The sequence below is a fragment of the Neodiprion fabricii genome, chromosome 6 (genome assembly GCF_021155785.1).
Source record: "Neodiprion fabricii isolate iyNeoFabr1 chromosome 6, iyNeoFabr1.1, whole genome shotgun sequence".
Taxonomy (NCBI): domain Eukaryota; kingdom Metazoa; phylum Arthropoda; class Insecta; order Hymenoptera; family Diprionidae; genus Neodiprion; species Neodiprion fabricii.
Window position 1 is genome coordinate 10,215,134 of NC_060244.1, and position 23,899 is coordinate 10,239,032.

Below are 23,899 nucleotides of genomic sequence, written 5' to 3' on the forward strand. Positions count from 1 at the left end.
GAATATTATAACATGTGTATAATGTGTATATATAATAAAGCCTAATCTACGTTAGGCAGCTTTGGAATATGTCACAGACGAGTTCTCGAGACGAATTTTAATTGTGATATTGGTATTTCGACGTGTCGTATGTATTGTATTTCTTTAACCCGTTTATAATACGAAATTTGCATTAAATATGAAAATTCTTTTATCCTTCCTATTCTAACAAGAAAAAAAAAAAACAACGTCAACGATGTTATTAACGATAATTGACAATAAAAATAGAGATAGAAAACAACGAGATCGTCACAATTATAACGAGTTAAAAAAATAATGATACAATAAATATTATACTATTATCATCAATATCAACGTTACTTCCACATAATACGTTTGTATGAAAAACCGTTCACATAATTTTCGTCTCCGTTTATCGTTTTTTTTTTTTTTTTTAACCCCCGTTTTCTTTATCTTTCACATAACTGTGTTATTTTACGTCATTTTAGTTGAAATTTACAGTTTTAAAATTGAAGAATAAATATATATACGTCCATATATATTATACATATATATTATAACAGTCACGACAAGTGTGTGCATTTACAGCGCAACAGCAACACCAGCAGCAGGAACAAGTGTTTGTTTTGTTTTTTTTTTTTTTTTCGTTCTCTGTTTTAAGTATTAAAAATAAAACGACAAGTACCAAACATGCGGAAAATTGCGCAAACAAACAATTTAACGAATAAGAAACGAATTAGTTGGAAAATATATATATATAAATATATATATGTATATATATTACATATCTTTTGCGGAATTCTCAACTATCTGTTATAAGTATAAGTTTTTGCTCGGTGTTTACAGTTTTTCAACGAGGCCTCGTATATACCTTGGGGTAACGCGCACCCCTTGGCTACTTTTTGCCGACTGAATGTTTTGCGCCGTGGCCCTAGGTTCGTTCGTTCGAACTGAGCGCGAAGCTCTCCCACCCCGGGAGCTTCTCTCCCCACTCCGGCTATTCGGGTGTCTCTCTCCCCCCTGCGCAACAGCGATCCTTCCACGGCCGGCCGCCCTCCCCCCCACCCCCCACCCCCCCGGACCCTCCTCCTCCCCCCTCCGCGACCCTCAAAGAGCCGACGGCGGTTTCCCCCACACCCCAGGCGGCGGCTAGGAGGACGCGCGCGTTCTACGCTCTATACGTACTCCTACTTACGTACGTATGCCTACCTACCGTATATTTGTATGTCCATACGTGTAACACACAGAGCTAGCCTAGCCGAGCTACCAAAAGAGTGAGATGGGTGTGTATGGAATCCCGCGCATACGAAGTGGGGATAATTAACCGAGTGTACTGTGCCGTCGTGCGTCGTCCGCTGTCTCGAGATTGTTCTCCTAGGGGAGGGGGAAACGGGGAAAAAAAAATTTAAAAAAAAAAAAAAAAACCACGAAACTGAATAGAATTTTTCTATTTAATCCAAATTTTTTTTTCACACATTCTGATTGATTTGACGATTTTTGTCATTGTTTTTTTCCTTTTTTCTCACTTTGACACACCATGACTCTTGCGGAGGAATTTTATCGAAGTTTTTAAGAAAAAGGTAAAACGGAAGGGATGAAATTCGTTTTATTTTTTTTTTCAATTCTTGTGTTCACTCGACGGTAATCATATAATATTCCTTTAATTGTAATATCTCAATAATGGCGAAAATCGAACATTTAATTTCTACGGAGATTGATTTCTCGCAAAATATCTAGTTTCGACTGTGTTTAAATTTAATTTCTCTACTTTCTATGACTTTACAAACAACATATCTAACTTGGTTTGCATAAACTGAAGACGCTAATGAATTTCATGAATTTTCGAATCTATTTTTTTATACCGACGTACATGCGGTACCTTATACTCGTTCGTCAAATACAGTGAATATATTCGAAGAGATTTCTGCTAGTTACAATTTTCTGCCAATATCCGCCAAGTTTCAGTTTCAACATTTTCTGAGCGATTGAAATTATATACATGATATTTCAGCAATCACAGTAGCCGATATTTTGTCAGATTTAGACCGTCCATAAAACGGATTCTGTGAGCGAAATTTGTTTTCCGAGCGTGCAGAAGTTCAGCAAACAGAAAGATTTTTAGAGAATAAGAAAGAAAATTACTTCCGGACGTGTAACGCTACGGCGATATAGGTGTCGTACATTAAGTGTTAAATTATACTTACTGATAGTTTGGTTTATCGGGTTTGGATGTACATGTATTACACCGAGGGATATAATGGTGATGATGTTTTTTTTTTTTCTTCTAATCTTCGTTTTTTATGTATGCATATTTACTAAGTTTCCAAGTCGCGGGATGGCTGGGTTATCGCTGTTCGAGACCGCGGCTGATTATTATAGAGAACGAACGTTTTGTATAACAAAATCTAGTTAGAACGCGAGATTAAAACGGTGTTGTCATAAACGAAGATGAGTGCAGCACGTATCACGGATTTTCGAACGCTATTCACGAGCGAAATTCACGTCTACGCCTAGCGTTAACACACGCCCGTATAAAATATACGTTTATATTTCTGTGTATGTATGCATAACGCCTGAACACGAGACGTGTCCGTAAAAAAACGTTAGATACAAGTGAAAGTAAATCGCCGACTAATATGCTATTTCGAATCAATAAGTAGGCACGTACATAGATGCGTGCGTGTATTTGTATAACGTGTAGTGTATTAAATCTTCTCTACGTTGACAAAGTGTCGTTGAACCCGTGCGTATTATAGTGCAGATAATGAAAAAACGCGGTAAAAACGATCTTGTATACATATGAGGGCGAGGGAGGGAAGGGGGGATGGGGGGGGGATGTGGAAAACGTTGATCAAAGAAAAAAAAAAGAGAATGAAAAAAACAATACTACCTGTCGCAAAAAGTAAAGAAGCATGAACTGATAGAGGAAAAAAAAAAAAAGAAAAAAAAACCGACAAAGTTAGTTAACCGCACAATAAAGAACATATTACGTTCGTACAAGAAAATTCCTTCATCCCCCAGCACCTTATTTTTCCACGTTTGACTTTTTCTCCCTGGCGCCTGTAAACTTTTCCAGCGAATCTTTTTTTCTCTTATACTTTTTGTGCTGTTTCTTTATGTTTTTTTTTCTTGTCTCTCTCTCTCTCTGTCTCTCTATCTCACTTTTATAAAACCCCTAAAAAGCGTGCGCCATCGGCAAAAACTTGGGCGCGCGGGCGCGGCTGCGCAAAAAACGGCACACGGTCGACGCGCACGGCTTTTGGGCCCGCGGTTTGTACAATAACGCAACGTGTACGGGTACCTTGACTATTCGGTACGAGTGTGTATTCGCAAGTGTGTATGTGTGCAAACACGTCGTAGACCGCAAAAATCGGCGCTAGGTCGGGAAAGAAAATGAAGAAAAAAGAACTAGAAATAGCGTGTCCAAATTTGAAAGGACCGGGATACGAGACATATTTTTATGGAGACGTTACGCGCCGGTACAAGCAACGATGTGGGCATTTTTGACAAATTTTTTTTCTTTCACTTGCGCATTATATTCGCCGTGTTATAGAAATGATAGATTGCGCATGAACCGGCTGAAGCGAGGAAAGGGAGAGTGTTTTGTGCGAAGAATATGTATGCAGGGGTAGGTGCAGCAGCGGCATCGGCATCGTCCGGAGATCGGTAAAGGGCGCCGCGATTTTTGTAAGGAAACGATGCGTCACCTCGCTTATTCCCGGTTGCCGAGGGTGTTGAAAACGATTTTCATCTATCGCTGAAGGACGTTCGCGCGGGACCCTGCGCCCAGGAGGCCCTGCAGGAGGATATCGGGCCCTCGGCTGTATGACGATGCAGTTTCCCGGTGGGTGAAACTCAGGAGTCAAGAGGATCCACCCCGAGACATCCTGTTTCGATTTCCTGGTAGGCTGCGGCGATTCCCGGCCGATCCGACGGAATGCGCGTGAGATCGGTAACGAATTTTCGGTTTTCCGTTTCCCGTGTTTCGTCTCGTCTCACTCGCAACGGCGTGGATATGGGTATGCGCACGCGAACGGCGGAAAAAGTGGAGCAGTTTTACTAAATTACGCAAAACGCTTTCTACCGCCGATTCGAGATCGGTCGCTGCAGGGACACCGAGAGTTGACCAAGAAAATGGTCGCCTCTACCGATCGGCGTTTGTGTGCGGACATGCAGCCTAGCCAAAGGCGAATGTACGTATGCGTGCACCGGCAGCGCGGCGCGGCGTGGGCAGCGGAGGCATAAGTACCGATCTGCTTCCCACCATTGGTGGGTAATCACGCTCGAGTGAATTTTGCGACGGTGTGCCGGTGCTCAGGGCCCGATCGGCGTGGCGGGCAGGTCACGCTTGGCCGGTTGCAATGATAATAAAGGTGCCAAGGTGGCTGTTTGCGCGTATCTTATTATACCTAAAACCGATTTCTTGCCGATTTCTTGCCGATTTCTGCTCTAAAAACAGCCGGGCTACCGATAGCACACGGCGCGATACCTCGGAACAAAGATCGCCCGCTCGGCGCCGAATTGGGTCACCGCGATCTGACGATCTGTCCGTTTTTTTCCTTCTCTGCACGCCGATTTTCACGCAGATCGCGCGTGACCCACGTACACGAGCTTTTATGCTAGCTTCGTATCCTAGGAATCGGGTTGATCAGCCACGACGATACACTTTCTTGTTCATCCTCGCCGTTTACTGTTGTTCCGTGCCATGCTTACATACCGACACCGTTTTTTTGTCTCCTTATTTTTTTACCACTCCTTAGATTGGATGGCTCTTACCATTTTTTTTTCTTTCGGCAAAGCCGGAATACAGCGCGAAAAGATTGCCGCAAGAGATAAAGTTTTGGGTAAATTCGCTCGACGAAGCATCATTTTCGCCCTCTTTGAATATACTCGATTACCGATTTTCTTACTTCATTCCATTTTCATGGATCTCTGAACACTTTCGCCTCTCGAGATCTTCGCGACGGATTACGGAGACCGAACCACGTGGCGGAGAATGGCTGAATGGACTTTGGCGTTCGTTGGTGTGAAAATTAGACACGCAGTTTGCAAACAGCAGGCTTTCCTGCGGGGCGTGCATTATAGATAGAAATCGGCATATGGTCACCGGCACCAAAATCATCAATTTTTCTTCGTCGATCGTCATTTCCGGAAACCGTATTTTCAAAATTCGGACACTCGATGCCCAATATGCCGTCGCCGCGCGATGCATAGTTTACACATTACAGGATGGCGAGATTATTTATAAAGTCTAAACGAAAACGATCGACGAATTATATCGGGGCTATTTTCATCCGTCCCGGCTTCGGTGACGGGTATGTATATTATAATTGCCGTATGGGAAAATTCTTCACGAGTTTATAACGGTCGAGACAACCGTCGTTACCGTTTATACGCGTATTGGGAGACTGTGTATTGTGCGTTTAACAGACGCAGGCATCAATTGATAGAAACACGAGGCTAGTGGTGAGACTGAGAAAACAAATACGTCGAACCTGCCCACCGTCTACTTAGTTATCGTTGAAGGACAGATTTAGTAAACACGAATTTCGTATCGTCTCGGATTGATGGATTCTAGGATCGTTTGTTTGGACTCAGACATCATACGCAAATGCGTCCCGTCCTAGCCGTATAATCAGGGCTAGAAGAAGAATTTGGAGAAATCCGTAACCAAAACACAGCCAAGCCACGCTACTCGACTCCTCGACACATATACGTATGATATTGTGTACAATGTTACACGGTCAGTAAATTGAACCAGAGACGAAACCACGTCGATGAGTCGCGAGCGAGCGAGACAAGAATGTTTAATTGAAACGTGATTTCGAAGCGAAAAAAGGACGGAACGAGAAAGAAAAAGAGGAAAAAAAAAAAAAAATAGAAACGAAGAATAAAAAACCCCAGGAACCCATTTCCTCCGACAAAAACACCCGGAGATATTTTTATTTTCTTGCCAGGAGAGAAGGAGAGAAGGAGAGAAATAGAGACACGAAATTCAGGAGATACACGTACGCGCGACGAAACCGCGCAACTGGGTCGAGGGGCCTCAGCCGCGTCTAGGATAGTCTGAAAGTTAAATTTTTGGTCTCGCATGAACTCGGCTACGGTCACGGCTTGACACCCCCTCAGACCGTGGGCGAGTAACCGAGTCTGGCTCACGCACACCCACTCCGATTCATCGGGGCCTCTTTTTTTCTATCTTTCGGGGGGCCACCACGGGCCCCCGGACGAATTAGGGACGCGCGTTAGACCGTGCCGAGATCGCCTCTTTTCAAACCAAGACACCCAGTAGCACCGCAACTACTCACCTTCGGTGCAACAGATTATTGGAGGATATACGCAAGGAACTGTATTTATCACTCGGATTTTTCAAACAGTTTCTCGTTCCCCTCCCAATTGGAACGTTTTTCATTTTCCGTAGGCACATTTTCAAAGTTGGAATAGAATATCGCATACCATGGGTGAGAGGAGTTTTTTTTTTTTTTCATCTTTGCTTGACGCGGTGATGCGAAGGACAAAAAAAAATTGCTGCAACGGATATTTTCAAGACGGACGTGTGCCGATTATACGGGTAAACCTTTATTTACTGACCCTCGGACGTTAAGCTGTAAGGCTCGATCAAATTTTCTCTCCTCTCGGCGAAGATCGAAGTGGACAATGGTGGTCATCACCGCAATTTTTTTCTTTTTTACACAAATAATCTTCTGGTCCTTTTCTATTTCCCTCCTTATATTTTATGTTTTGTTATACTTGGCGTAAGAAAAAAAAACCGGCTTTTTGGACGTTACCCTGCCCTCTGTGAGCCCCTTGCAGGCATCTGTGTACCTAATATGCATATGGTCCAGGTCACAGCATCCCTTGCTAGATCGTTTTTTGTTTAATTCTGTCCCCCTCCGTACGCAGCGCCCTAATTTCAACCGTTCACGGCTGCTGCCGTTGCTGCAGCGCCGACACCGGAGTGCAGGAACTCGTTTGAATGACAATGACCCAGAAATGCGGGGCCGAGCCTAAGGAGATCGGGCAATGATCGATCAAAGACCCAAAAAATGACCCGGAAGACGTCTTTGCGCAACCCGATATGCAAATATTTTGCCTACTTATCCGTACATCCGTGCTAGATAAATGACGCGGCATTCGATGCCTCGACACTTGACGATTTGCCAAACCTGCATTCGTTTCATCCTCTTTTTTTTAGCCTTTCCATTTCCCCGCGTTTAGATTTAATTTTCCATTTTTTTTTTTCCACCCCTGAGACACCCCGAGCCGTGAGAGAGTTTCGCTTTTCTTCCTCGTCGCTTTCCTACAAGTCTTCTTTTGACAAGTCTAAGTACGGGTTTAATAAATGATTCTGTATTGTACACCGCGTGATTAATCGACGGGTGTTAAAAATATCCCGTGATTAGAATTTTGCACACTCTGTACAACGTCGGATATTTTGAACAGTTTTGCATCACTTTGCGTTTTTCTATCTCGTTCGAGACGAGCGCGAAACGGCATCGGTGATGGAAGAAAAAAAAAAAAAGAAAAAGATGAAGAAACCTTTAGACGAGAAATTTATTGAATATTTTTATATGATGACTCGGTGAAGCCGTTGCGGGTTTAATTAGCGTCTGTATATAATCAGGCAAAAACTGCTGCTTGCAGCGCGTTCTGCAAATTTTCTTGCCTCAAGAGTTGTAATTTTATTGAAACTTGAAGTTTTAAGCTACGGGAAGAGAAAATGAGATATAGAGACAAAGAGAAAGAAAACGGCGAGGAGAAGGGAAAAAAATTACCATCCTTGATTTATCCACGGGTGCAGTTTTGGCTTTGACAATGCAGTTACGTTAGGTAAGCGAGCCGAAGAATGACCCTCGAACAATAAAACTTTATTATTTTGGAAACATTCTTAAAAGCCTTACCTCCGGCTTACCGGCGTATTACCCCATTAAGCCGTGGCTACCACGCTTAATCTCGGTGTTTCTGGCTCGCACGACTCGAGGTAAAGGATAAAGAAAAAAAAGAAGAAAATGAGCTTAACCCTTGCATGCATATTGCACGGCGAAGATTCAGCAATAAAAACGCAACCTTTCGCAAACGCCATACTGCTTCAATATATTCATTTGTTTATTTCCCTTTCCCAACCTTTTCGGCTTTAGGGATTTGTCGGCCGATTTTTTCATTCCTTTTTTTTTTTCCCTGTAAACCCATCTATCTCTCTCCGTCGCCAAATCTCGGAAGAGTGCACTTGGCAAGGTAACCTCCGAGTACCGAAAACCCTTTTTTTTTTCTGGGGCAATACTGCAGGTCAAGTCGTCCTCGTCGGTCTCGACTCGTTTGGTAGAGGCAGCAATTTTTTTTTCTGAGGTATTCCTTCACGCTTCACGGTACCATAAATAATATCATTTGGATAAGCTTCCTGCAGTTTCGAGAAAATATGGCACGGCTAACTCCGGAAGACGCGCAACTGCTGCCGGCTGCGACTACATCCAGTGACTCGCGTATCACTTGGTCGAAATCACCAATTCACGCCAATTTTCCTACCTTGGACGAGTTGCCGGTGTTTTTTCCCCCCTTTCATCGAACGCGGAGAGTCACGTGCGAGCGCAACTGCACCGAAAAACTAACGCGGGTTAATCGTTAGCGACGTTTAAGAAAAAAACAGTAGGTACAGACTCGGGCTTAGGTATGCGGAGTCACCTGGTGCCGTGTGACGTCACGGCATTGCGAGCCACTACGTCGTCCCGAGTGGCCAAGTTCGGCGTCTGGACCCCCATGGGTTCCCATGACCTCCACTGACCCTGGTGAAGGTGTTCGGTCCGAGGGGGAGACTTGGAGTTCGAGCCGGTCATAGGTCACGCATATGGTCTTAGCCGTTGCCTTACGCAAAATAGCCAGAAATGAGAAAAACCTGCTAAAGGTATTGTAGATGTGAGCTTGGATGGGAATCGAGAGAAGCGGGAAGGAGTGTGGGATATTTTTAAGGAAAATAGAAAAATACCGCTTGCAAATCTAAGCATGGCTTGGTTTAAGATCACCAAAGGAGGGGGGCTTGGGATGGATTTGCGCCACTGCGTAATGTATGGTAGAAAATGCCGTCGCGAGCAGGTGGTCAAAGCGATAATTTGAATTTTTTCGTCTCAGGGAATTGGTTGGCTGAAAACCGATTGTTTTCAATAATTTCATTGCGAGACAGTCGAACGTCGAGTATTTAACAAGTTATTATATTCGCGAGCGACAGAAATCTATGTTTTATTTAAAAAAAAAATAAAAATTTACTCGATCGCCAAACAATAGCAGAAATATCAAGACTTTATTTCGAATCGCTTGTAAAATTGTTTGAGAACTGGTAGATCCATTCGATTTGTTCCTCGGATGCAAAAAAACGCGAGTGAAACTAAAGCAAAGTGAAGTCGAACGACTTTACCAGATTTTCGACGTTTTCGAAGCGGTTTGATTTCAAGTATCGATATGCAAGTTTTTGTGAAAAATTTTAATATTTTCCATTTCTTAAAGATATATTTTCATAGCTTACGAGTGAAATAACGTTTTAGCGACTCAGCGTACGATTGTCTCCTATTTAAATGAACAGAAAGTATCAGTTTTCAGCCAACCAACGCTCGTTGAGTACGAAAATTATCATTTAGATTATAATATCATTCATTACTCGTCACTCTCTGGAAACGTAAGCCGATCCAGCTTTGTGCATACAAGGTACGAGGTACGAGGCACAAGAGGTATAGGTGGCAATCAATGAAACAAGCTAACTAGGGTGTTAACCCATTGACAGGAGGACAGAAGACAGAAACCACAATAAAGAGGAGTCTAACCGGGGAATCAATGTACCTGCGAAGGGCGGACCCCTTAATATTTTGATAGCTCAATGCGCGGGGTACAATGCTATCGAAGAATCTATACCCGAGCTATACCCTTTCAATTGCAGTTCAATACCCAAATTGGTTCGTGCACAATGACGGGCTCGTGGTGTAACCCCTTTAGAAAAGGGCGTGTGCCCCGTTCGACGTTCGGCTTACACCGCACAGCAGCCGCCGCCGCCGCCGCCGCCGTTCCTGAGGGAAGGTGTTACAGATCGGGGAATATCAAAGGATTTTCATCCTCAAAGAAGTAGATCGGCAAAAAAGGGACTTATTGGTCGTATAACCCCCCCACCCCTCAAAAAGGGGTTGACGCCGATCTTTCTCGCACTGATCTCTATACGTATACACTGAACCTTTCCGCAGTAACACCCGATTATTCCTTTTTCAACAGCACGCGATCGGTTTGCCGGCACGTTTTTTTCTAGTTTTCTATTGTTCAAATCTGTGTGTGTGTGTGTTTTTTTTTTTATTTTTTTTCATTTCACTCACTTCTCTGAAGGGATTTCGATTTCGATATTTCTTTTATGTACGTCGTGTGAGAGCCTATCGTGTGCGATCGACGCGTTTGAATAGAACATCATATCGCTATTGTAAACGCATTGTTTGAGGTGTAAAGTCAACCCGCTTACAATAGATTAGAAGAAAAAACTAATCGCTTATCGTATTACACGTACCCTGTAAGTCATCGATATTCCAGGCTATATAAACAATAATTATACGCCAAGTATTTTCGAATTCTTTCGAGTTAATTACCTACATCCGTTTTGCAATTACGTTAGCAAAAACTGAATAGGGGCACAACGATGTACTTTGGAGGAAAAGAAAAAAACCACAAGTTTTTTGTCTCGTTAAATCGTGGCATTACGCTGCACGAGCCTCGCACACGAGACCCATTGACTCGTTGGACTTTTTTCCTTATCTTCATCGTCTTGAATTTACCCCAAATGGTTTTAACCAGACTTTTTCTTTTGTGTACCGTGTAAGCCACGCGTAAGCACGCGCTCTCAACGTTTTTTGACAATAGTTTTCAAATTACGGAAAACCTGCGAACCCAAACGAGCGAACGAACCACCGCACGGCACGGGTGTGCCGTGTAACCGATTTTTTTAAACATTGATACACGAGGTGGCCACGAGCGAGGGAACGCCTTGCCGGTTTTTATACGTTGCGATTTATGTGCCGGATTTTTGGAAATTTCAGGGGGAACGAGACGGGGGGGGGGGGGGGGGGGGAAGGGGAAGTAGGAAAAAACGTTTCCCGTTATAGTTGGCACCCATGGTACTGCATACGCTTACGATTAGGGGAGTTTTTTTCTTCTTTCTCCTCGTTTGGGCGCGTTTCGTGCATTTTCACCCGAAAAAGGAATAGCGATGAAAAAAATAGAAAAAAGAAAAAAAAAAACGCATAGAAGAGAGAGAGAGAGAGAGAGGGAGAGAGAATGGTAGAAAAAAATGCTCCTCCCGGCAACGCGTGTACCACGCGCCACATGGCAGCGTGGCGAGCTTTGTTTGTTTTTTCGCCATTTTTTTTTAGCACGCCAAGAATTTTATACCAAAATGAATGTGGCCTCTGTTTCCCCCCGCCAGGCAGCCCTGCCCAGCGTCCGGCCTGGACCCTTAATTTTTTTCTGCCATATATGAGGTACGATCAAGAGGAGAAAAAAAACTTATTCAAAAATTTGCCTAACCGTGATGCTGGCCGTGTGCGTTTGGATACACAAAACGCGCGTTGCCCTGTCCGGTATACAATGGATTTTCGGGTACCGAAGAAATGAAGAAGGATCGAAAAAGCGAGAAAGAGGAGAAAAACGTTCCGGGGCACGCTTCCTCATATTTTTCTATGAAAGGAAAAACCCGGGTGAAAAATTTTCGACGGTTATGTGCCGGCGTTCGTTGATGCGGCCTCAAAATATGAGGAAATTTGCACACTTAAACGGATTACAGATGTTTGCGGGTGTTTACAATGCTCGAAAACCGATTTCTCGATTTCTCTGTCAAGCCAATAATGCCACGGGAGAAGCCTTCTGAGTGACAGCATCGAATCCCGTACGCTTAGGTAAGAAATTTTGTATAATCGCTGAGAGGCAGAGCGACGATTTGCGATTGTTGCTGCTGGCAGCTTATACAGCCATTCCGTTGATCGTTTGCCTTTGCCGTCTCGGCTCTGCCACGCTAGCAGCTCTCTGACACACCCGTAAAAATTCACCCCTGTCCCAGTTCCGCGATACAAGCTCTCGCCCCAACTTTCAACCTCATCCCGCGGAATCGAAGAACAACAAACCGAGCGGTCTCGAGAGGATATTTTTCACGCGAACCGAAATTTCGTAGATTTCGTGGTAAACTTTGAGGCTGAGCTTCTGGTGTGGTGAAATTAGGGAAAAGAGGCAGAAAGGAAGGGAATAGAAAAAAATTGGGAACAAAATTTCGAGGAACCGCGAATGCAAAGTGGCAAGAATAAAGGGCACAATTTTATACGTGTCACTCGATTCTGCGAGACGCAAAGTTATACCGAACCAGCCACTGTTCGAGGGGGGCTCGACGTGGAATTTCATTGTTTGCCGAATATCCATGACAGACAAATCCGACCTGTCCAAACAGCAGGGCTTTCCGCCACCCACACTAAATCGCCCCCGGTTGGTCTCGGTATGACCGTTTCCAAGTCTCGGGGAAAGACGGCTTGTATATGCATATACGCCGTGTTCCGGCATCTCGGCGTGGCCCAAAAGTGACCGGGAGGCACTTGTTCGAGCCACTTGGGAACGTCCGTCCGCTCTCTGGAAGTTCGTCTATCTCTTCGGCCCATCCTCAGAAACACACCGAGATCAAAAGTGCCGAAAATCGTATTTTTTTTCATTTTCTTCTTCTTCTCCTTTCCTTTTCTCTCCCATATTATCCTTCATCGTCGTGCCTTTTTCCTCCCTCTATTTTCTACCCTGTTCCCTCTGTTTGTTTGCAAGATCGAATACTTAGCCGTCCGTGCAGGAGCCATTTAAGACCGTAAAACTTACGCGGCAACGGATGCGCAGCGTATTCAAAAGTGGATTCGGGATCGCTCAATTCATCCTTTTCCGCCAATCGGGCGTGAGTCAACTCCGACTGTAAATGGGGAAGAGCTGGTCGTTCCGACTTTTTCAAAACTCTTCGGGACTCGGGCGTTCATTCATCACCGCGCGAATTGATGACCGTCACGTAGAAATAAGATGTCACAAATTTTTATAAGAGTTTATACGGTTTTGGTCGCTTTGCTACCGGTTAAGTGGTCACATTAATTACTTGTAATTTGAGGTTAATGCTACAAATGGTACGTCAAGATGCTTTGATCTACGTAAAGACCGATTTTCGACTAACAAGGTATACCGGGTAAAAAAAACTTGTGTCCAAGACTTACCGAAACTCGGATTATAGTTACGAATCGAGTTATTGAAGACATCAACAGTCAAATTCACGAATACGGAATTTTGTAATCAGGTGTTGAGAAATGATACGGTTACCACGAACGGCGCATCGTCCGAATTCAAAACTTGGTCCGATATCGATTATCAGGGAAAAAGAAGCCGGGCGGAAAATTGAGGAAGAATCTTTGTCGCCGGAAAACTGATGAAGTTGAAAAGAGAAACTGGAAGGGAGGAGAAAAAGAGAACGTGGGTCATTTGTCAGAATGTTACAGCGTAGCAGGGGTATATATATAATATATATATACATGTTTCGTGACCAATCGGTCAAAAAATCGTCGTACTAATTACTTAATTCGTCCGGAAATGTGGAGAATTTGAAAATTGCCCTTCCATCCGCCTTCCGGGCACGCAGGGCGGTTGATCCTGGCCTTCGGGCGGTCTTCGGACTCGGCGCACCGGACGGAAAAGAAAAAGGAGGGTGATCGAGGCGTCGAAATTACAAGTCTCCGAATGATTTCGGCCAACGGTTTCTCGAGTCGCGCCGTCGAGGGGTGGATTTCGCGTACCGTTTGCACCCGTATCACATGCCCTGATGACCGCGCGGATTTTTGGGTGAAAAAAGGCGGAATCTCGGATCGCCTGCGGAGCTGTTGCAGCTCCGAGTCTTTCTCGTGAACCGAATCTCCCTCTCCTCCTTCCCGGTCGGCTCTCCGTCCTCTTCTATTTCTCATTTTCTCCCCGTCCTGCAGCGCAGTGCAGTCGGGGCCGCCTCGCTGCATCGTCGAGGGGAGCTCGCTTCACTTCCTAGGGATGCTGCCCCTTCAAGTCAGGTTCCCATGCCCCCTGTATCTCCCGTCCTGCTCTCCGCCGGCCCCTCGAATCCCCCCGCCGTCTATAAGGCCCAGTCTGCCACCTGTCCCTGCGTCTGGACCCTATGCGATGTCTTCCTACATGTAGAACAACCCGGAGGGCCCATTGTCTCTTGATTGCAGGTTTTTCAACCGACGTTTCGTGTTTTTTTTTTCTTTATCTCTTTCTCTTATTACCATTTTATTATTATGATTTTCCACCTTTTGTTTTCAAATCAACTCGGAACCACCAAACTGACCGGTAACACAGGGAAAATCAACGCGAAACGAATACTTGGATACTCACCGAGCCTTTTTATTATATTTTTATTTTTCAATTTGTAAGAATAATTTCTTTTCAGTCTTTCCTCCGCTTCTCCAAAACTCTAATTGTAAGATTCCTTTTATTTCAAACTTGATTGCGCAGGTATGATCTCTCTTAACCCTTACGCTGCACCTCTGCAGTCGTTGGAGACCCGACGTCAAAAATCATTTCGTGGAAAGGGAGAAGTCAATTTGAATAACTCGAAAAAATTCTGGAATACTCTTTAAGTATAATATTTCAAGAAAAATTAGTTATCTTCAACAGAACGAAAGATTGAATATGAAAAAAACAAATCACAAATCAACAAAATACCTGAAAATGGATCATTCTACTCAAAAAATCATAACTCACTGTATTTTCAATATTTTGAACTGAAAATTGACTGAGTAACTCTCGAGACACGGATATTTAAGAAAAAAAATATGTACATACTGCGCTATACAAAAAGGTATTTATTTGAGTAAGTGAATTCGAATTTTTGGAAAACAAATGAATTTACGATTTTTACGACGTTTCGTTATTTATATTGGATCAAATCAGGTAATTTTCAATATTTTTCATACGGAATTCACGGCGAAACTGCCTCGGGGTCATTTTGACCCCGATGTGCAGCGTAAGGGTTAAACTATATATAGATATTATACGGTAGCAGTGATCGTGATTCCGAATGAATCAAAGAATTAGGCGTACAACCATTCAAGGAAGAACAATGATGAGTATAGATGTAGGACAAGTCGTGGGAAAAAAAAATAAGGGAAGGAAAGAGCGAGGAGGATGAATAGAAGAGAAGAGAAGAGAAATGAAGAAGAAAAAAAAAGGTCGTACCCGAAAGAATTATAATTATACACGGCCGTGTGGCTGTTGATAATTAATTGTACCAAACACGCGCAAAGTTGTGCCTGCGTGTGTATACTACGCGGTACGTATGCAGGTATATACATTAAGTGCATGGTAACTTCCTCTCGAAAAAACCCCCCCCGGGCGTTTACTTCTAAACTTCCTATAAAATTTTTCGTCCATTTTATTTTATTTTATTTCTTCCTCTCATTCTTCTAACCCCAGAGATTGATTTAGTGGGCTAATGATGAACCGCCACCTTTCCCCCCGCCGTGCTCTGCCCGTCTCGATCCTCGATCCTTTCCACCCCACCCACACGCACGAATTAAGGCTTGGGGTTCTCGTAGAGGTATTTTTTACCTGAGCCCAGCCATCTGGTCAGATTTTGTTTCACAAAAAAATCCATCGGCTTATCAAATATAGGCTGCTGCGTGGTAGACTTTTCGGGCCTTTCTCTCTCTCTCTCTCTCTCTCGCTCCTGGGGCATCGAGTGTGGGAAAACCCACCCTCGAAATAAATTTGATTACATAATGATCAACTCCGAGTCAATTCTGGTTTGACTATATAACACGCCTTGCCTCTATTTATATGCAGTGGTAAGATTTTGACAAATGCAGGTTGGCGGGTCTCGATTATAGAGAGAGAGAGAGAGAGAGAGAGAGAAATAAAAACTCTTTCGAAAGAAAGATCTCTGTTCGTAATTACAGTAAATAGTTTGTTTTTTCACTACGCATACATACATGACAACTTTTCTCTCCATTTTATCAGTAAGGCCAATAGAATTGTTCCTTGTTGATAATTTTGGAAATGTGATACAAAAATTTCCTCTCATCGCGCCATACAGATCGCGAACGTGGAACGTACACAGTCACAACGGTGATTACGAGCAAGCCGCTGCAATAAACTCCACATATATCTTGTATGTTCACTACGCATGTAGGTATATTATAGAAGTGATAAAGCATGACGATAATTAATTTTATTACACTTCAATTCCCGAGAGAATCGGCTACCGGATCACAAGCCTGTGCGATCGTACACAGACACGGCAGCGAGGCCCATTTTCGTTAGTCCCGCCAATAAAGAAGGAGATAAAACCAGCATCACTGGGCCCGAGGACCCGGCAAAAGGGAACATTTCGTGATGAGGCCCGCCGCCACGCGAGTTTACGACCCGATCCGTCCACTTTTAGTTTTCGTTTACCGAATTCCCCCCTCGAAGCCCAACATTCGTACCATTATACAACTTTACCTGCAAACGGGATTCGACGACGCTATACTTCCTTTTCTATTTTAACCTATTCAGGTTTTTAACCCCAAAAAATGCCACGCGACTCCGAGTCTCTCTGCGTAAAGACAAATGAAAAAAGGGACGAGGAAAAAAGGGGCGAAAAATAAGAAGAAAAAAAAAGAAATATTATAGAGAGGAAATAACTGTAACGGGCAGACGTAAGGAAAAATGTACTCGTAAAGTTTGCTTCTAGAGGTTTGACAGTGTGAGGAAGCAAATCGCACGTAATTCTTATTTTTAGATGATAATTCACGATTCTCTCACCTTTTTCTTTCGTATTTTATTCATCAATTGATTCCTCGGTTTAATTTTTGTTCGTTTTTTTTTTTTTTTTTGTTTTTCCCCGTATCGCCGGAATTTCAGATCGATCGCATCTCGATCAGCGCGCCCATTTCCGTAGCTCGCAACGTTGTATCCCGCGGCGTTTCGCGTCGACCGGCACCGATTCGGCCTTCGTTATTTTTTCGCACATCTCTGATGTCCGTTCGACATGTGTGGATTGCGTGCGGTATACACAAGACGAGAAATCTACGGTGTTCGGGGTTACGTGAGTACGCGTCGAGTGTCCTGCTCTGTACATATACGTATACCTATAAGGCACATCCACGCGACTCACGTGACGACAACGTCGGCTACGAGGAGAAACGAGATGCGAAGTGAATAGCTTTTGGATCAGGTGCCCGGGTGCCCGAGCAGTGCAACAGCAGCAGCAAGCAGCAGCAGCAAGCAGCAGCAGCAGCAGCTAGCCTCCCACGCCAGACAATAGTCTTTAAGCCTTAGACTGAACATGATACCCTATTTACTCCCTATATACTAAATTTCTAAGTCCTATATGCCACATAACGTCATAGGTGTGGACACACACGAGATCCTGTACGTACACCATCCTGCGACTACACAATACGCGGAATTATGTAACCCTGAATGCCTCAAAAAGATATATATACACATTGTACGTACACGCGTACACGTACACCACGCGTAGAGATAGGCAGATAGAAAGAGAAAGAGAGAGGGAGGGAGAGAGAGAGAGAGAGAGCGATGGGGCTAGCTTTTCAATACCACGTTGTATACACGATCGAAAATCTCGATAACTTTCCGAGGAGCGGTGTGAACTTGTCCTCGATTAGATCGAATCTATGGTATGCCCTTATACCTACACGATGCTTTTGCAGTGATCGGCGACCGCTCATCTATTCGGGTGTAAGGATATCTTCGCCTTGTTGTCGTTTTTAACACCAGGGAATACGAGCTTCTGTATTCGGTTCACTCGGTAATCCTATTTCGAAAGGAAAATTTATCTCATGGTACACATTTTCGAAAAGTGGAAGAAAATAGAGATTATTTACGATGAAATTCGTTTTTTCATCGTTATCAAAAATCAGTGGTATAGGTAAACCTTAAGATCCTTGAAATTCGTTCTGTTTCAGATTTATAATCAATAATTGATTATAGTTATGTGTATAGTATAGCAGAAAAAAGTTGCGTAAACAGTTTCGTTGACTAATTCAATGAAAATACGATTTTCAGCGATACTTTGAAACTGTTTATAACCTCAATCGAAAGTTTTTCCCAAAGAATCTCTGGTGGTCTCAGGCAAGGATGGAATTTTATTGTCTAAGAAATTCACAAGTCCTGACAATTCAACTCGGATTAACAATGTACTCTGAACTCATACGAAAACTGAGGCATTATCCTGCACAATGTATAGCCTAGTTGAGTATTGTTCAAGTATAATTAATTGCTGATGACTACCGATAAACTGAATTGAATTTCAAAAAGTGTGAGTTTCGAATAACTAGCCTGACGATTTTTTTTTTGCAAAGTCTTCCGATCCCCTTGATCTAAAATTGATATTTCCGGGACATTTATTTTTACACATCACAATGTGTAATATTATTTTTGCACGATAAAATTCTGTGCCTTAAAAAAGACGCAGAAGAAGGAGAAAAAGAGGAAGCGTCAAACTACTAACACAGATTAGTTCATAATAAAAAAGAAGAAGACAGATCGGGATCAAAAAGAAAAGAATCGAAGTGAGATAGCGTTACTATTGAAAAGTGAGACGAATCAAACATGTGTTATACGCGTAGATACACGACAAGTACACAACCCAACCTAGGATCAAAGTGAGACGAGCTGCATTCGATTAGAATTAGATCTGAGCCGATGTTTTTAGAATAGAGTACGGGCCCGGGGCTTGTCCGAGAGGGGATGCTGCCCACAAAAGGGCTAAAAAAAAAGAGAAAGAAAGAGAGAGAAAGAGAAAGAGAGAGAGAGAGAGCGAGAGGAAAAAAAAATTGGGTGAAAAAAATGACAGGCCTCTCGCTACCGTGCGTGATGAGGCCAGATGAGGCCCGATGAGGCCCCGGCTCGTATACCCGCCGCGGCATCGGAGGCCCTCAATGGGGCCTCACGCAACTCGCCAGCGCATCGAATAAGATCTCGAGCGTTTTTTCTCCTACCTTTTTCTCCCCCCCTCGTTTCCTTCTCTCACAACTTGTCAGCCTATAGCGGTATTCCAGATTTTCGAAATGACCCTTGGTAGGGGGATATTCGTTCCTGTTTAATGCGTATTCTCGGCGACATGACGGGCATCGATGATTTTTCGTAATTGTTACGTGGAATACCGAGGGAGGTGAGGAACAGGAGTAAACAAACAACGGGAACAGAGAAAAAGAAACGATCGAATCCATCGCGATAGTTTAGTATCGGCTATCGAGTCCTCAGCTTACGTATCTTCTTTCATCTTCATCTCCCATTACGATCCACGGTCAAAATAGACGAGGGCCCAACGAGGGGCCAGCCAACCCGAGTACCTAGCGCGGCTAGAGAGTAAGGAGAGGCTGGCAGAGAATAATCGGGCCTCACGCAACTTGCCAGCTCATCAAATAAGGCCTAGAGTTTTATTTATGAACACAATTTTTTTTCCTCACCGTCTTATTTCCCTCTTACACGAATCGAGGTAGAGAATTTTGAGGTGACTCGCGTGCGCTTTTTCGATCTGCAAATTCGTCGAGGTGCCAGCGTTCAAATCCGAATATTTCATTTTCGAAAAAAGTTGTGATTTTTCTTCCGATCCCGATTTATCTGCGGTAAATTTTCAACGCGATTTTTAATTATCTACAGATAAAACGCATAAAAGATTCACCCGTTATAATATGTATTATATATAGAGTGAAAAAAGCAGAGAGATGTCACAGAGAGAAAAGTAGGAAGTGTATTTGTACAAATCTGGGTTACGACGGTGCATCAGCGGTGTGTATTTTGTAGGTGGGTTGAGTTTTTTATTTTATTTTCTTTTTTTTTCTTACTCAACGTTACACAGCTAGACTCGTGTGCATTCCTCTCCATACACACATGCAGACGTTTGAGGGAACATAACCTGGAGTTTCTACATCGCCTTTCACAGATATAGGCAGAGATATAACCGCTTCGGGTTCATAGAGCATCCGGTTAATTACATTCACTCCGCATATACGTATACATAAAATCTGCGGTATGTGTGTCCTTAACTTTCTGTGTAATTAAATTCCTCATTTTATTCGCCTTCATTCTATCGAACATTCGCCCGTCACTTCATCGCACAATATTCTGCGCATCCCCGCCTACCGGAACGATCGCGAGTAATTTTTCCTTGGGAAATGAGTAAATTGCTGTGAAAAAAAAAAAAAAAAAAAAAAAAAAAAAAAACAACAAAAAAAGTAGTATAAAAAATTCCTTCTCCGCGCAAGTTCCACGATTATTTGATAACCGAAAGGTGTCGATTTTGAGATGCGAAGCGGCGACGGGGAGAACACCTCGATCGGGAGTCGAGAGGGACGAATAAAGAAGATCAATTGAGAAAGATGAGGACGAAGATGAAGAAAACGGTGAGGGAACGCGGCGCGGCGGTGGGGATTCAGCCCGGGACGAGGGTACAGAGGGGAGACAGGATGCTGTGCCGTCACGGTACACTAGCCCCCGGACTTGAATCCCGGCCCTCCGGCAAAGAAGGCATAGCCTTGCCTCGCCTCGCCGAAGCCTTCGTATTTCTACAAGATCCACGTACGTATATGTATACACGTATACGGATATTCGTCGAGAACTTGCCTCGCTCGACACTTACATGCGTACGCTGCTCCTTCGCGGCGTCGGTACAACGCGCCTTCGATAATGTATGGGTAAATATACAGAAATAAACCCCTTGTTAGAGTCCACACACGCTTAAAAGCGTCCACATTTCGGTGTGAAGAGATATTTTCATTTTTCTTTCTTTTATTTTTTTTATTTTATTCTGCTTTACGGAATTGTTGAAAAAGCTCACGTTCGATAGGTCCGTTGATATTAATTGTAAGCGAGTGCGGCTAAGAATTTTGACTTTGCATATTTGAATTTTTGAGAACGAGAAAACGAGTAAAAAATTTTTAGAGAGAGAATAACATCCGAGAATCGAATTCTATCCAGTGGTTGAGACTGTTGAAACTCCCGAGGCGAATTATTTCTACAGCGATAAATATAAGCTCGAATAATCGATGAAACGACACATGTACACATGCGCGAAGAAGATCGAGGGTGGAGAAATGATTGAATCAGCTAAACATTACTTCAAGATTAGTCAAGATCAAATATTTACTTGAAACGTGTAATGAATATCGCTCGATAGAAATAAACGTCAGTCAAAATCAACTGATTCTCGTTTGATACCGACTATAATAACCCCTGGATTATGTATCGGGTGAATATTCAATCACGTGGATCTAAAAAAAAAGAATAATAATAATAATAATAAATAAATGAATAAACGAATAAAGAAATGAAGGAAGGCAGAGAAAATTGTTCGGAAAGTGATTAAATCGCGTCCTTTGCCCTTCGAACGTACAAGATATTGCTTATATTGGGTATAAACCTGCGGCTCGCAGAGTTCGATTGTTTCAAGGGGTAGGCCGTATAAATTCGGGGGATAAACGTGTTACGCAAGGATGAAGGAAACCTCGGATCCATACTCACTCGAGGGATTTGCTCATAGTATAATACTTACGTGTAGCCGGTTACGGCTACTGCTCGGTTCGCCTGACCTATCCTAACCGTTGAAATCCTGTCGTAAAGTGGAAAATATTTGCCCAACAACTCAATTTTCTAAAATCGCTTCAACCCTTTTAGCTACCTGCTTATAGTCGGGCCCGCAGCCAAGGCCCACGGTATATTATACCACAAGGACTCGTGTCCCGTGAATGGTCGGTGTTTTACAACAGTGGCACTAACCCCAACACCTCACCCTTCTACCCTTTGTAGACGCATCTACCGAGGAGATCGTCGTAAAGGGTTAACGTACTGTAAAACAATCCATTTATTCAGATTAAGTGAGAGTGAAAAAAATAAGAAAAAAATATGCTGGAAGAGAGAAGAAAATAAAAAATATGTACAGTTAGGTGTCGTTTTATTGACCGGAATTATTTACTACAACTTTTAACCCCTTCGTTGATATATGTTCTGGAATACTCGCCTTCTTCGAATGACGATAAAAAACTTGTTATATACCGGATGAGATTTCAGACTTTTCGAAATTCATTCTAGTTTATTCATTCTAAGAAATCGACGACGGTAAGATTAAACATTGATCATCGAAACACCTCGATTATCCTGAGAACTAATAATCGCTGTACGCTTGTTTCCGATTTTCAGACCTTCCAACATTTTACCCAAGAAATTATTCGGCAAAGAAATACTGACTTAAAATGAATAATTTGAATTTATTAAACAACGTAACCAAATCGAATAAAGTTTTATGAAAATTAAAATAGACTGATTCTAATGAAAGATTTTTTTTTTCTAAAGAGACGGAGAAATTCCGAACATTAATACTAGACTAGCCATGTGTTCCTATCACGTAACAATTTCGTCAATCGTTGACGATCGATGAAACAGAAACGCGTTAAAGAAAACTAGAGTCAATAAATTAACGTCGGTAATTCGTCTTCGTTACTCCGTGAAAAATCAAGGCTCGCTAGAAAAGTAAGAACTTGAATGAAAAGTGACAGGTTTCGTATTTTCCCGACTCGTCCAAGTCGACTCGTTTCTTCTCTCGACAAAAACATCCAAGTATCTATAATCCGCTTTTCTCTATCCCTCTATTCATATACCGTACGCAAACGTTTTGCCGTGTGTACGCGTCCTAACGCGTGGAAAATTAAATACGTTTCACGAACGTAATTTATAGATGTGTAAAACGCAGCTCATTTACAGGTACGAACGAAGAATAAGCGACAGCGTACCAACGTTATAGAATAGCGACGCAGGTTTTGTGTGTGGTAAACAATGCCGCCGCACGGTGTAAAATCAAAGCAAGGTATTATTCGCCGGAGCACCGGTAGCTCCACCACCACGGCAACTAATTATAACAGACGGTTAATTAGGTAATTAACAAAAACTGATTAGCTTTTAGCGCGCGCGTACGTTATAACGGTCAGCACTACAGGTAGGTATACCTGTACCAATACCCACCGATATTTTACGACCCTTTCACAACGTATGGGTAAACGAAGTAGAAAATGATCAACGATGGAATATAAGAACAGAGAAAAAATGTCTACAAAATACGACAGCGACAGTTGTAAACGAGAATTCGCTGCACTTGCGAAAGAATAGAAATGACGATAAAAAAAAAAAAAAAAAAAAAAAAAAAAGGAAAAAGGAAAAGCGTACAGCGTATCTGACCCATCGGCGCTGTACGAGCCGCGGTTTCCGATCACTCGACGCGTGTGACTTGATTGAGTTCCGCACGGTGTACGTCGATTTCGATACCGCGATAAAATGTTACAATAGTAAAAAATGTTACCGACGAGGATGAGCCTCGTATCCGCGATCATCTCGTTTATATAACAGGGCCCCGCTCGATACGGGCCAGGCGGCGCGAAGATCGTCAGGGACGCAGCTTCCGTCGGAGCCGAGGGGGTCCACTGACCCCGGGCCGGGTACATAAGCATACGTATCGGTTCGATGCGGCGTTATGCCTCGTCTTCGCGCCGTTTTTTAACCAATTTATCGTGTACCGTTCACCGTTACGACAACAACAAATTTGCGGACACTCACCTGCGGGCACATTTTGCACTGATATTTTCGCGGGGGATGCGAATGCGGACCTCCGAGGTGCGGATTCAAATGAGACGGATGAGACGGTTTGACGGTCAGAGGCTGCGGCACAACCAGCAGACTCGCAGGCGGACTTCCGCTGCTGCTTCCGCCCGCTCCTCGATACTGATCATCTGCTGTTAAATCAGAAGAAAAATATATATTTATTCAACGGTGTAGTTATAATACGGGCTATGGACTTTGGCACAGATTTATATTAACAATAATAAATTCGCGT

At 43.2% G+C, this 23,899-nt stretch overlaps 1 protein-coding gene across 1 annotated transcript in view; it reads right to left on the minus strand.

The window, feature by feature from the left end:
• The window catches only part of LOC124185414 (zinc finger protein rotund-like), a 68,327-nt gene that overhangs the window by 15,351 nt on the left and 29,077 nt on the right, over nt 1-23,899 (minus strand). Inside the window, exon 5 of the mRNA XM_046576176.1 lies at nt 23,623-23,798. Coding sequence (XP_046432132.1) covers nt 23,623-23,798 — 176 coding nt within the window. The remainder of the gene's footprint in view (nt 1-23,622; nt 23,799-23,899) is intronic.